This window comes from Colletes latitarsis, chromosome 10, assembly GCF_051014445.1.
Source record: "Colletes latitarsis isolate SP2378_abdomen chromosome 10, iyColLati1, whole genome shotgun sequence".
NCBI classification, from domain to species: domain Eukaryota; kingdom Metazoa; phylum Arthropoda; class Insecta; order Hymenoptera; family Colletidae; genus Colletes; species Colletes latitarsis.
In genome coordinates this window covers 21,797,833-21,812,729 of record NC_135143.1, presented here as the reverse complement: position 1 = coordinate 21,812,729, position 14,897 = coordinate 21,797,833, and the positions used below count along the sequence as shown (strand labels likewise).

General features: G+C 36.4%; 1 protein-coding gene across 1 annotated transcript in view; it reads left to right on the top strand.

Annotated features, from left to right (window-relative positions):
- The window catches only part of Qless (decaprenyl diphosphate synthase subunit 1 qless), a 52,160-nt gene extending 37,515 nt beyond the window's left edge, over positions 1-14,645 (top strand). Inside the window, exons 3-8 of the mRNA XM_076775155.1 lie at positions 2,372-2,505; positions 3,883-4,024; positions 11,434-11,523; positions 11,906-12,037; positions 12,107-12,301; positions 12,667-14,645. Coding sequence (XP_076631270.1) covers positions 2,372-2,505; positions 3,883-4,024; positions 11,434-11,523; positions 11,906-12,037; positions 12,107-12,301; positions 12,667-12,888 — 915 coding nt within the window. The 3' untranslated portion in view covers positions 12,889-14,645. The remainder of the gene's footprint in view (positions 1-2,371; positions 2,506-3,882; positions 4,025-11,433; positions 11,524-11,905; positions 12,038-12,106; positions 12,302-12,666) is intronic.
- The last annotated feature ends 252 nt before the right edge of the window (positions 14,646-14,897 follow it).

Sequence of the window (14,897 nt, the reverse complement as noted above, 5' to 3'; positions counted from 1 at the left end):
CCATGGAACGCGATAACGCGGATTGTCACGCGCATTACGTGTCATCGGTGGGGCGCGAGCTGGCGTCCTCGGTTAATTAGCTCGAGAATGTCGCCGTGTCGCGAATGGAACATCTGCACGCGCGAACACATTGGTGCTGTAACTGTGAGAACAGGACCCTCAGATTTGTAAGGACGCGTGACTCATAAATTCGTTCACGCGTCCTGGCCATAGTCCTTTTTTAGAGTCCACGGTCAGCTTTGTTTACTCGGAAACCGTAAAACAGAGGTTACAAGTACCGACGTTATGTATAGAAGGAATTATGTTTTATTTTTTAAAAAGAATCCACAGTTTGTACATACACGTGGCGGGTTGAGAGACACCGTGATGTAAGTCACATTTTAACTATTCTGCGTAAAATGATGTTTGGCATTCGTTGTTTAAAAAAAATCCAGACACGTATTAAAGTTACAAAAATCCTTCTACAAGCTCAGAAACGTGTTATAAGATGTCTGTATATAAAAATTGAAGGATGTTTAAATTCTGAAGTGATATTTCGGAAACATATCAATTAGTAAAAATTTAATAATGAATACACTTTTTAATGAATAATAATTTTTAACGTACAATATAATATGTTCTTTAATTTTTATGTAGAAGTACTAACAATAGAGCGTAAGGTGGACTTACACCATCATGGTTCGAAATGCTTTGCTAACTTTGTTTAGTATCAAACAAAATTTTCGCCATTTCTCAGCAAGGTATGAACGTACAAGTCGATTTTTATGATAAATAGAAGAGAGCTTGCTCCCAAATCCAGTGTTAACCCAAATTTGAAGAATGGGGACTTACACCACTATGGCTCTCAATCCGCCATATGTGTCTACTGCAATTAATTTGATTTTTAACAGTAATATTTGAAATTAATAATTGCAAGAATGAAATTGAAATCGAAATTGGAAGTTTTCTTTTGAAAAAAAAAGATGAAATGGAATTCTGAGACGAGGGCGTGCGTAATTGTAGATCATAGTTTTGAATTTGCTGACTCCAACCCGTGAAAAGAATGCGACTTTTCATTTCGCTCTACTTTCCTCAGACTCCCAGACAAATATTAGATTTAATATTCCAAGCTATCGCTGTGTTGAAGCCCATTAAAAAGTAAACGTCACACTCGAGGACATCTGCTCGTTAGAACAGCCAGATTTCTCAATTTTGATCCTACAGGACCTTGTAGATTTCAAAAGTTTCCTATTTATTCTTTTCATTTGTTGGATCGAAATCTTCGTTGACTTATCGCGCGTATGTACAGTTAGAAGGACGTTCGATCAAGTTGGCCTAAGTGCATCGGTTTCGTCCCTTCCGACCACGTGAACGAGACTATACGGAAAGCGTTTCTGACGTAAGCTCATGAATCGAGCTGCTAACGAGTATACGTTTCGACTTTGGCCAAATTCCAGGACGAACTTTCAGCGAGTGTCACGGCTAGAATTCAAAGCGATCCACACGATCGACGTTGCTACTTCGATCGCGCTTGCAACCGACGACCGTTCGTCACGTATGTTAATCATCATCAGATTATGGTCATCGATTGTCTATGCGCGAGCAGCGAGTGACAAATTGGCTTAGAATAAAATATGTAACGCCTGCATTGAATCGAAATAATACATCGGTTGTTCTAATTCGTACGAGCGTAGCAGGTGAAACGGTATATTGATTATTATAGTTCAGTGTTCCTTATACAGATCCCTCCCGCGTAATATCTCACTCGGAGAATCTTTTTACCTGTTGTCAGCGATTCGATATCAACTACGTTCGTTAAGAATTCGATAGGTTTCTCCTTACGATAAGAAATTCGAAACTAATTAATGCTACTCGTAATTCATACCTCATGAAAAAATTGAAACACAAAGCTACGAGGACTGGTCTTATTTGAACACGATCAACACTTATCTTATTCTTAACCCAGAAAGAGCACATAAATCTTCCATATTCTCGAGTAGTTCTCTTCGAACCTAACACCTAAAATACCCTTTTTCTTTATTTTGCATAATTTACGACTCGTCGTATACAGAAATAATTGTTGCTAGGGAAACTTCAAACTCTTCCGTCGTCATTCATTTTACACGCTGCGTAAATCTTTCTCACTTTCATCTAAATATTAGCCGTTTTTCAAATAAATTTTTTTGGTAGATCCAAGGCACAAAACTGATAGCGAAATTGGATTTTTTCAAAATGGTGGGAAAATAACGCGCAGCATTTGACGAGGAAATGATACTGCGGACATTAATTTTTTCATTAGAGGATGGTACACAAACGCTTGGCGCTTTTCCTAATAACAATGAGAATTCCGTTTCACCGTTCGAAGTCAAGGTTACGTTTGCCATTGTTTCAGGTACTCATCAGGAACACCACGCAGAAGGAGCTGCAAACTATAGCGACGTACTACTTTGACGGGAAGGGAAAGGCAGTACGGCCGATGGTAGCAATTCTCATGGCACGGGCTATCAATTACCACAAGGAAAGAAAGTGAGTTGTGAGAGGCACGCCTGTGCAGATTCTTTCAAGTTCGCCGTCGATAAATTTTTACGTGTTACGGCGATTAAGAAATTTATTGTCCATTCGAATACTCCCTTCGTTCTGATCGTTTTGCATCATCGAAGCGTAGATTGGCCTCTAAACGCGTCGACGAGACGCCGTAACTGTCTCATGCGGTAATTACCTATTTAGAAAGGTCTGAAGGATGTGGCGGAATATTTCATACATGCGTGTGATAACACGTCGACCATTCAACATACGTTCTACGTCGAGTGGATCACCGATGACCCACGAAGAGAAGACTATTATAAATTATAAAATTGTATATAGACAGTACCATTGAATTCGGAATCATCGCGTTATAGGTCACTGGAAGCCCACGAAGTATTCTTTATTTCGATCGATCTCTAGAAGAAGCTTCCCTCAAAACAGCGCGAAATTTAAAATTAGTCAAAGAATTCAAAACTATTCTAGACTTTTTTGTATTACATAAATACAATTTCATGATGGAATAGGAGGTTCCATATGAGATTAGTAACGAAACACATTAGTTTTCAACAGTTGTCGAAAAGAAATTGTATTCGAGTTCCCCGCCTCATTGGTATACTAAAGGTAAATAGAAATCTAACGATAATGGAAACAAAGTAAAACGAAGGTGAGCACACGATTCGTTAATGCGAGAAAAGAATAGCCTTGCAACGTTTAGAAAGCATCGAAAGAATGCGACGCGTCGAGACGGTTGGTTTCAAATTCATCAATCGCTTTGAAAGCAATTACCCATCGTGCGCGAATCGACGTCGATGAATATGAATGAGAATGTTCGGTGAATGAGAACTAGTGTACGCTGTCGCATATGCTCGACGAATTGTAAATAGTAGTAAGCATGACGTCGCGATTCGAACCGTGATGCCAATGAGATAATCTCTCGAGTGACAACGAGAGACGTCGAATTTTCTGTCATCGACCAATGTGCAGAATTTGTCGCTCGCCAGAGACACGTGCCTCTTGTAACAATATTGGAATGGCTATAACATTTTATTTTATTTATACAAGGAGTATACTTATCAGTATTATAAATAACTGACGTCTAGATGCCAGTCTTAAGTAACCTGCTGATAGTAAATACTTTGATATGTGTCTTAATAAGTATGTTATTCGATTAGTATCATCACTGACTGATATTCTCAATCTTATTAATTTCTCCCCGCGTTCGTGATGACGACAGAGAGACTACGGTGAAATCTATATAAATCAATCGCGAACTATTATATTTATCGATACTTTTCTTCTCGAGCTCTTTCTATTCGTCCTTTCTCTTCCAATTGCGAGTCAGCGATCTTCACACCTATCGAAATCGTTCTGTTTCAGCGATCTCTTGGCATCGCAGCGACAGGTGGCGATGATCTCCGAGATGATCCACAACGCCTCGTTAGTGCACGACGACGTAATCGATCAGCCTGACTTCCGCCGCGGCAAACCTTCGGTCAACGTTGTCTGGAGTCAAAAAAAGGTAAGGTCTGCCTCGTTTGTGGTCAAAGTCTGCGCGTGCAGCCGAAGTTCAATGAATTTGAAATATCAACGATTTATTTAACGATCCACGTCGATGACGAAGTTCTTCTTGGGAACTGGTATACCTTGAAGGATCCAAAAATAAAGAAAGAAGTTCACGGAACGTCCAGATTTCTGCGTACACAGTCGCCCATACATATTTGAACACTTGGTGGGATGTGATCGATAAGCTATTCTGAGTATTGTCCACGTCGATCGTAAAATAGATCTTTGTCCGTACGAAACTTCATCATGGTTTTTTTATAAACCTTTTAGAAAAGAGTACGTTCGTCCACTTTAAACGCGCAGCACGTTGTTTTATTCCCATTTCCCATAGTACTATGTTCTCGTATTTTTACACATAACAGCATCTTATCGTTCATCTAATGTTCGAATGAGATCATAAGATAAAGATTAAGCCTGCTTGGATTGTGAAATAGCCATATTCGTGGAATCTCGCATTTTCATCTTGCATCTATAAAATGCAATGTTTCCTGTAATTCTGTTATTATTTCTGTTCTTTTAATACGGTGTTGTTAACCTTCTGTAACCAGTTTACCATGAATAACCTCACGTACCTCTGAAGTCACCTTTGCTTGCACTGTAGTTATAAAGTAACTATATTTTTCTCCAATCCAGATGGCATTTTGTTTTGACAGAAATTATAGGCTACTTAATTTATCAAATATCACCTGTACATCAAATTATTATAAAATTTATATGAACATAAATTTAAAAAAAAAAATCATTATTTCAATAAAATTACGTATACAGGGTGTTCGGCCACCCCTAGGAAAAATTTTAATAGAGGATTCTAGAGGCCAAATTAAGACGAAAATCAAGAATACCAATTTGTTGATGGAGGCTTCGTTAAAAAGTTATTAACAATTAAATTCAAAAATTTCAAATCGTTTTGAGAAAATTATTTTCGGTTGCGGGGGTCAATTACAACCATTTTTGGTGAATAGACATACCCTCGAAATTTTGCGCATTTTCGAGAAAAAAATTCAGTACGGTCGGAACTTTAAACGTTAATAACTGTTCAACAAAGCCTTCATCAACAAATTGGTATTCTTGATTTTCGTCTTATTTTGGCCTCTAAAATCCCCCATTAAAATTTTTCCCAGGGGTGGCCAAACACCCTGTATAGTAAAATTTGAAAATTTAATCGCGTTATTTAAATAGAAAATTAATTAAAATTGACGCGTAAGTAAGGATTCTAAAAATAAATGTAAACGTCGAAACAGACAAATAATTCTCAAGGTGAAATTGGCAGACCGTCGAATACCCGGAGCTGCGATTTTTTCTATCCATTCTGTTTCTCTATTTAATAAACGTTCGTGTTCGATCTTCATTCGCCTCAGTGTCGAGTCGCTCATGTTTATTCGATCGTCGGTCATCATCGACATCTGGGATTTCTTTCGCACGATGCACCGTGAATTTCGATACAGTCTCGATCGCCCGTCGCGTCGATCGATGAAGACTGAAAACTCTCTCTGAAATACCGGAGAAGGAAAGAGGCTAATGCGATTCACGGAGCCGCGCGACGCTGACCGTGCACGCTTTCTTGGCCTGGAACCGGAAACGGATCCACGTTTGGTCTGACGTTGCCGCGCCGCCACGCTTGACGTGATTTCAAAAAGACGAATCGCTGAAACGATCATCATCTAGGAAAAAAATCAGTTGCACGCGTTGACGTTTTATCCTATAAACAGGAAAAACGTTTCTGAATACTAGGTGACTCGCCAAACAATGTGTAATAAGAAGATGACACACCTTGAAGTATTGTTAATTATTATATCGATGGCTTACGGTTATATTCTGTCCTCTTTAGCTAAAATATTTTGTCAATTTTTCATTTTTCTCTGTTTCCACCTTTTAAGTAAAAAGTAATTATTTTTAACGCATCATTGTGACGGAATGGTAACACAGTTTCAGAATTTTCTACCTTGAAGTTAAATCATCCGACTAATGTTACCTTTGTGTTAAAAGAAAAATCAATACGAGTCGTGAAAGAATATTAAACGACAGTGAAGTTCGAATATTATTAACGAAAGAAATTATTGCTAGGTACAAGGAGGATTTAAAAATTCAGGTACAACGGGTCGCTGGTTGCACGATTAACGGTGCATTAGAAATTGCCTCGAAAGTTGAATCTGGCATATTAGATTTCTCGGAAACATTGTTGCAAGGTAGGGGAGCCGTAGACCGAATCACGTAATGGTCGTCTGTTACTAAATCGCGTTCAGAAATCATAATTCACGTGCTACCATTCGAGATCGATATAAGAAACACTAAATTATAGTCTTTCGTTCACGGTAATATTAGTTGGAATGGACCAATCATTTTCGGAATACAGGAGACAGTATATTCTAAAATGCATAAAAGTTGATTGATAACATTGCAGAACTTTGGAGTTGAAAAATATTTTTATTTCTTTACGAATGTTTTTCTCAGATCTATAAAATGATATTGGGCATCCAATGTTTGTTTACAATCAGTATTATCATAATGAAAGTTATAAAAAGATCGTGCAGTTTAAAATCAGGATCGAAGGGTTGAAGTTTTTGACACGGGAATCGAAATTAATTGGCCTAGCACACATGTTCTCGGCGCGAATGTGTGCTTCTGGTACAAGTATACGTGATTCGTAGGAATAGTTGAAAAGTGTGACGGCCTTGAGGAACAAATTAGCGAGTTACAAAGAAATGGAAAGCCGTCAAATAACCACGAAAGTCTCGCGTCAAAGATTGGCGGAAACATTGGGATAACCAATTGTGTAACAGCGACGTATTAACGCGACACTAATTGAGCGACCTCTTGCTTATGTATATATAATAGTTATCGCTGGGTTACGCGCAAATAACAAGGCCGTGAACGAGCTAGGACGTAACTTGAAATTCCTCTTTATCGAACGATCACCTGTTGAAAGAGCGCGACCATTTTCCATATTATTAAGTGATTCCTAATTGGACGATCAAACTGTCCGAATACTTTCTACGAGTAGAATTATACGACGAACCTGTTACAAAACACAGAAACAAAAATGCTTCTTTTAAAAAGCTATAAAGAAAAGTGCTCGTCACGAAGTAAACGCTTGTGGTACAAAATAACCATATTAACGAATCATTATAATAGCATAATTAAAAATTATATTATTATTATAAAGGCACGTGAATATTTTGTTGAATTTACCCTTGCATCTCGAAACGTCTGATACCTTCAACAATATAAATGGATGCATTTATTTATTATCAAACGAATGAACAGTTAGAAAAACAGGAAGCTCTCAGACATTCGACAGAATTTATGTTCACGGAAGTGAAATCACATACTAAACTGATTTTCCGCTCATAAATTTTACCAAAAGATTTAAAAGATTTAATTTGTAAGTCAATCGCCGATGTCTTCCTGAATATTTCTTGTTTATTTCAGAGTGTATTATCAGTTTCTAAGATCCTGATTACTTTTATTAATATTTAACTGTGGTTAATATAATGTCGGAAAAATAGCAGCGATGAAATTTCACCTTGACGCCTCTCAGGTTGTCACAGCTCGGTTCCCTGTTTATTACAATCTGAGAAATAGTATTATTTTTATCATTAAAGTTTTAATTAATTCGCTTTTACCATTGGCGCTTTATTATAATCGATTTACGAAAACTACATTGGCATTTTAAGAAGGTTTAAGATTTTTATTCGTATTATCTTACCGCAAATAATACGATAATTTGCATTGCAAAGTTCTTATATGCAATGGAAACCCTTTCTCTTGCATTTCGGCCGTAAATGTAAATTCATTTGAAACATTTCAAGGATATTCCAGTTTCCCAGAACTGTAACGACATTTAAACTGCTGACGCTAATATACTATGCTATATATTATACTTCATGAAGTTTTTAAATATACAGATATGTGCTGGTACTATTTATACAGAACCGAAAGGAATTAATATTCACAGAACTGAAAATATGGATTATAGCAATGTATTATCTAGTAATTCTAAATGTGTAGGCAACCGTGGGAATGAAAGGATTAAGAAATCATGATAAAATAGAGGTAAAATGGAGGCTACAACCCACCCTCATTGACCAAACAAAATTTACTATCTCATTTTTAACACTAGAACTACCAAAGTAAAATACATTATTTATTCACCTGGATTTTTAAAAGTGCACCATATTTTTCTATCGGAGAATGAATAAACATTTACTTCCATCGCATTATACCGTTTTAATTTCTTTGCCACAAATAAATACACCATAATTGACGGTAGTTCTAGTGTTAATGACTTCAAACAATTTTTTTATTCCTCGACAAATCCTCAACAGCCATCAAAACTTCAATATTTCTATTATCGATTACAATTTCTTTAAGTTCTGTCTCTTTAAGTTCCACCACTCCACGCGTAGTTTAATTGTAGCAAAACTGTAGCAACGCTATCGACTCGAGGTTCAACGTATCGTATGATAAGAATTTCTTAGTCACGATAAGCCGTCAACTTCGATCCGTATCATTGATCGGAAGTTATTTCCCAAAGGCTCTGAACGAGCTCGATCAGACTTTTCTCGTAGCTGGGGCTGCACCCTATTGCTCGTCACGCTGATTCATGCGCGTTTTGCGAAACAGTCTCTTTCGCAACGGCAATTTCAATAAAGTATCGCGGCTACGAAAACAACGTTTTCGAAAGGAAATCCCGTAGCGTGTCGTCGCACTTAACGCACGTGAAAACGAGGCGATGGAAGATACCGGATGTGAAACTCGAAATTACGAGCCGGTTGTCTGGCTGCTCGTCTCGTTATCGCGCCTGACAACGAAACGACACGGACATTCGCACCTGTGTCTTCGTACCGTGGACGAAACAAGTAGATCTTTCGACCGATTGACGTGCAACCTTGATGAATTTCCCTCGTAAAGCTTTCCTCGTTTTTACGCGACGAAATATGGCGCGTAGTGAAAGGTATCGAAATTATTTACGCTTCACGTGCTTCCGCGCGGTTTGAAAATTTTCTGGGGAAAAATCGGTCTAAAAATCAGACACACATAAATGTTTAAGTTGTCTGAATTGTTCTACATGAAAAATTCTCTATAGTGCTCCCCTTGGAATGTGACGTTCTCTACTTTGGAGAACACTACATTACGGCAATGAAGTATTCCGTTTAGGGAAATAGTTTCGTAAGTGTGTTTTCCTTGAGATTTGCACGTCGTAGTGAATGGTGCTCGAGATAATTGACAGTTCTAAAGATTGTTCAGGCTAAAGAATGCAAATGTTCAGTGAACGTCTTGTGGTACTAAGTGTAGAGTAATTTTTTATTCCTATTATTTAAAATTTGTTATTTCAAGCTAGTAACTAAATTTTGTAAGTTATATAGAAGAAAAATTATAGAACATTCCTTTAAGAATATTATTTTAACGAGTAGTCAAACCTCTGAAATATCCATGCAGTAGCATCGTGAAAGTTCAATTTTCAATTTATATTTTATATAATGATTCTTAACTAAAATTATTGCAATGCAAAAGAATCTTGACAATTTGGACGCTTGAAAAATGATTTGAATTAGCAATCGTGAAGCGTAATGAATGTTTACTGAAACGTTTTGATGGAACTCCAGTACTTCTTAACAGCAGTTAATAATTTCGATCCCACAATGTCCACGAGCATAATTTAATCAGACCACAGTGTTCACAAAATTCAATTACCGTAACGATTATGACAGTTACAAAACTACTGCCTCTGGTAATTACTACTATTGCTAATCAGTACATAGTAGACCAACTATCTTACGTAACACAACCATCAGCCGTCAATGGTCGTTAAGAGAGTTGCTGTATATATACATTTACTTGCTTTTTAGTGGTTTCCGGCTTCATAACGCGAATCGAAATGGCCAATTTTTCGGTGTTTACTTTACGTCCTTCTGCCTTAATGTTTCACAATTAAGGAAAAAGCGAGACGAGAATTCATTACTTATGCTGGTACCAAATGGTCTAAGAACACCTCTCCTAAAATAGATTCGAAAATAAGTGAATATAAGTTAACGTTCGAACGACAGGTATAGAAAATATAATTCGAATAATCAAACTTGAAACAAATCGAAAATAAAATTATCTTATATAAATTAACCGACGATCGAATTTTACAAGTACAGTAATGAAATGGAAAGTAAATTGTCTAGGGTGCGTAGAAAACAATGGAAAATTTGTAAGCCTCGCAGTAACCGTTGATTATGCGTTACAGGAACTGTTTAACGCATTTAGAATATGAGATTCAGTGTCGCTTGTGGAAATCGTCGTCGTAGACGGTAGCCATCGATGTTAAAAGCCATTAAGAAAGTGTGGTTTCAGTATGTCCTCGCGTGCAATGTGCTCATCAAATGCTTTCCGTTGCCGTTCTAACGCCAGAAAACCGCAAGCACATGCATCGAAACTAACTGAACGGTACTCGTGAGGCCATTGATGATCTATTCTCCCTTGTAATGTAGTCGCGACTACTTAACTTGTACCCATCAGTCTAACCCCTATTTGCATTGCAGCGACTTTCTAACAATACCGTGTGTCTGAATCTTAGACGAAGTCGTAGACTTCGTGTAACGGATCATAAAAAATGCGTTCAATCGTTGTGCTTTCGATTGCAATTTTGCATTCGAGTAATTTCGCTGTCGATCCATTCGTTGGAGTATCGCTTTCAAGTGACAATTTTTAGCCCGGATTCAAGTTACGAAATCCACCCATCAATCTTTGTAGCAGTGGAATAAATTATTATTAGACCGATGACTAAGTTGTCATTGAAATAATATTTTAGAATTAACACTAAATCTCTTAGAACGAGTTCGACAAATTTTTCACCGCATTCCTCGATGTTACGCTTTCTGTGGTCACGTTTACCGTAATCATGGACCAAATTATATTCCCGCGACTATGAGACGAAAGAAAGTAGCCTCTCGCGTTACTGGCCAGCCTTCATTCCAAGCGAACACCCGACAGTTCGGAATAAAATCAAACAGTCCAGAGATCTGTATCGTAGTCGGTTAATTAAAACCGTTTCTTCGTACGCAAGAATTTCTAGCATCTGGCATCTAGAAAAAACAGGATGTAAGAACGAACATTCGCATGCTCTGGGTTTATCGGTTGTGCGTTTCGAAAGATGCACAGTGAAAGGTAACGCGTACCTTAATCGTGCATAGTAATTCTACCTTTTTCGGTCGATGATAAATGACAAGCATCGAAAGAACAATATCGAAAATAGGCGAAGTTTTTAAGTAATTAAGTAGTTTTAAGTAAGGACTTGATCACCTCTCTCATTGGCTAAAGAAATCTATTATTTAACTTTTAATTATTCTTTATTCTTTGCTCACACATTCATGTTTTCAGGTAACGATGGCGGGAGATTACATTTTGGCAGTCGCGTCGATTATGATAGCCCAGCTTCGAAATGACAACGTCACCCTTACCCTCAGTCAGGTAAAGTTCGTAACACTTATTCACGAGTTCATCTTCGTACGAGGATAAATCACCTAACTTGACTACTTTAACGTACAAACGTGTTGATGAATACGAATTATACAAAACAGTTATAGAAATGAAGAAATTAGTTGTACTCGAAGAAACGAAGAGAATAATATCATTATAAATGATTAAGTGGAATAAGCAATAACGAAAGAACTTCCATTTCCATTCAAGTGACGATGCATGAAATTTTGAATTTTCTTATTAATGTATCGATTCGTTTTAAATTTGTACACGTGTTTGTTGTTAATTCCACGCGCGCGAAAAAGTATCCGCGTGCTCTAGGACCCTGATATAATCCTGATGATAAGTATTGACCAGTCCAGGTGCTTTCCAGGTCGTGACGGACCTGGTGCAGGGTGAATTTATGCAGCTCGGCTCTAAGGAGACGGAAAACGAAAGATTCGCGCATTACCTCACGAAAACATATCGCAAGACGGCCAGTTTGATCGCCAATTCTTTGAAATCTGTAAGTCGCCGCCAATCTTGATGACTCGGTTTGATTTGGATCTGCATTGACAAATTTGTTTTGTCGCAGGTGGCCATGTTAGGGGGTGCTGACGATCAACTGGCAGAATTAGCTTTCCAGTATGGTAGAAATATTGGTTTGGCATTTCAATTAGTCGACGATCTTTTGGATTTCGTGTCGTCTTTGGCGGCAATGGGCAAACCTACTGCGGCTGACCTCAAGCTGGGCCTTGCAACTGCTCCGGTTCTTTTCGCGTGTGAACGGGTAAGTATAAGAACAGTAACCGCTAAAAGAATTTGTAAAAAGTGTCCAAAGTTTATACGACACGAAACCCTGACCAACGTTGAAATAATTTTTGTCGAAAATTCTGTTTATTAAATCTGAACTTTATCTTAGGACAATTCCATTTCTCCAGTACAACGTAGGATGTAAGAAATACAAGTGAAATTTTTGTAGATGTTTAAACGTGTCACGTAGAATATATTAAATAGGAAATTAACAGTAAAATTACATAGAAAATTTAACTATACAGTTACATGTCTCTTTTAACTTTCGATTTATCTCGTAAAAATCTTGTTGATTTCCTTATTAATATTTCTACCATAATTGTTCGCCTTCGTTCGTTACAGTATCCAGAATTAAACGCGATGATCATGCGCCGGTTTCAAGAGCCAGGAGACGTTGAAAAAGCTTTTGAACTCGTACACAAATCACAAGGTCTCGATCAAACGAGATTTTTAGCTCGAAAACATTGCGTGGAGGCTGCCAAGCTCGCGCAATCCCTAGCCGAAAGCCCATACCAAAAAGGTCTGCAAGTAGTCTGCGATTTAGTATTGAATCGTATGAAGTAGCGACGTGAGAAGTTATGTCTCCATCTATGAAAGAAAAACGAATGACGTAGTCGTGAAGAATTAATATTGGCATCGGTTCTGACTAGTGCCAATTAAAAATTGCATCGAACGAAATGTAACGTACCTTCGACAGGTTGCACGAGTTAAAAACCAAGGACGAATGCAAGAGAGACAAAGGTATTTTTTCTGTTAACACCTGATGTACATTAAAAACTCGTGACGGATGATGTTCGATCGATTACCATCGAAAGTACTTGAAGTTCTGTTTTAACTTGTATGTTTGTTACATAGAAGTTGTAGATGTTTGTCGCTACGGAATTGTTAAAGAAGAGTTAATTCGATAAAATCGAAAGATCGGTAGGGAATTATTTTTATAAATTATATCGTAATTGTATGCGTAACACAAAGAGAAACGCATAATTTTATGATGATCATTGAAAATATTGACGTGCAAGTGGTGTTATTATGAAATTTTTGAACTTACAATCGTTTCGAATTCTTTTTAACGTTTCTTTCTTGTTAGCAAACTGAATTCAAGTTTTGATTCAAGTCTGAATTTAGACACCAAGTGCCTAGATATATTTTCCAAGAGAGAGAAACGCACCATATAAAAAAAATAAAAATGTAAAAAACGAGCGGTAATGTTTACTTCGCTCCATAGCACACATATTACCTGATTTTTATCGATACTGTCAATCGTAAGTGTAAATAAAATAACGTGTAGAGTAGTTATATTATATTAGAATTGGTAACTCTTTCTGATTGTTCTCTTCGCGATTTTCATATTACGAATAAATAAACTTTTTGATCTAACTGTTTTACAATGAATTAACTTAGTTCTATTGTTAGAAATTACATAGATGAATATTAAAAAGAAAAAAATTAGCATAATCATGAAACTTTGTGCAATAATGGTCTTAACCAATTACATTAATGAATATCTTTTTGTTTAAAAAGATGACAAAATTTTTTTTTCATTTAAATGATAAAAATAATAATTATATTACTATTTGTTAAATATGTGAGTATTGTTTACACACGTAACATTTTTAAGAACAACAATCGCAAGGGTACCAGTACTAATCGACAGCATAATTTAATGTTTTCTTTAAAACGTGCGAAGAATGCCTACCAAAGAAGACTTTATGGTCTTGATTCTTCCACCTATGTTGCGAAAATTAATTTTGGCTTGTCGAATGTAATAAGAAATATCAAAAATTGGCATGTTATATACCATTAGAACAATTAGGTTTTTGTATTTTCAGAAAATTATTAATATTATTTTTATTCGAAAGGTGTCTAATAAAGTGGAATACCATCTTCCGTAATCTATTATATTCATGTTGAATAGAAAACCTGCTCAAAATATTATTTGCTACATAACTGAACATATAGGTATAAATGTATAATAACTTTTATTTATAACATGAATTAATGTATATAATTGCTCTGTAAGGTAACACAAATCACTGTTGTAAGATTATTAATAAAAAAACATGCAAACATGTAATTACGATCAAATGTAGATTTATGTTAGATTAAGGATATTCAATTGGGACAGAGACAAGAAGGTATGTAAATGAAGCTCTCGATCTCGTACTCGTACGCAAATTATTATTTATAATTCATCTGAACTGCGTATATTTTATCGAGAATTGAATTATTACAAATGGTCATTGAAAAACAACTTACATACATAATTTATTTATAAGCCTGATTTCTGAAGTAAAACATTAGTTTATCAATTAAACCCAATACATTTAACATTTATCCCATAATGTTGATATTAATGGAGAAATAAAATGTTTTTCACATGTAAACATCGTATATTGTAAATATACGATTCTTTGTAAGCAAATTCTAGATACATAATCTTCAGTGTTTATAATAGAAAAGAATTGGAAAATTATAGAATTGAAACCGAATATCTTTAATTTAGATCGATTAGCTTCATTATTACTAAATTGTAAACCGTAAGGTTTAGTATCTTATTTGTTGTGTTGGGGATC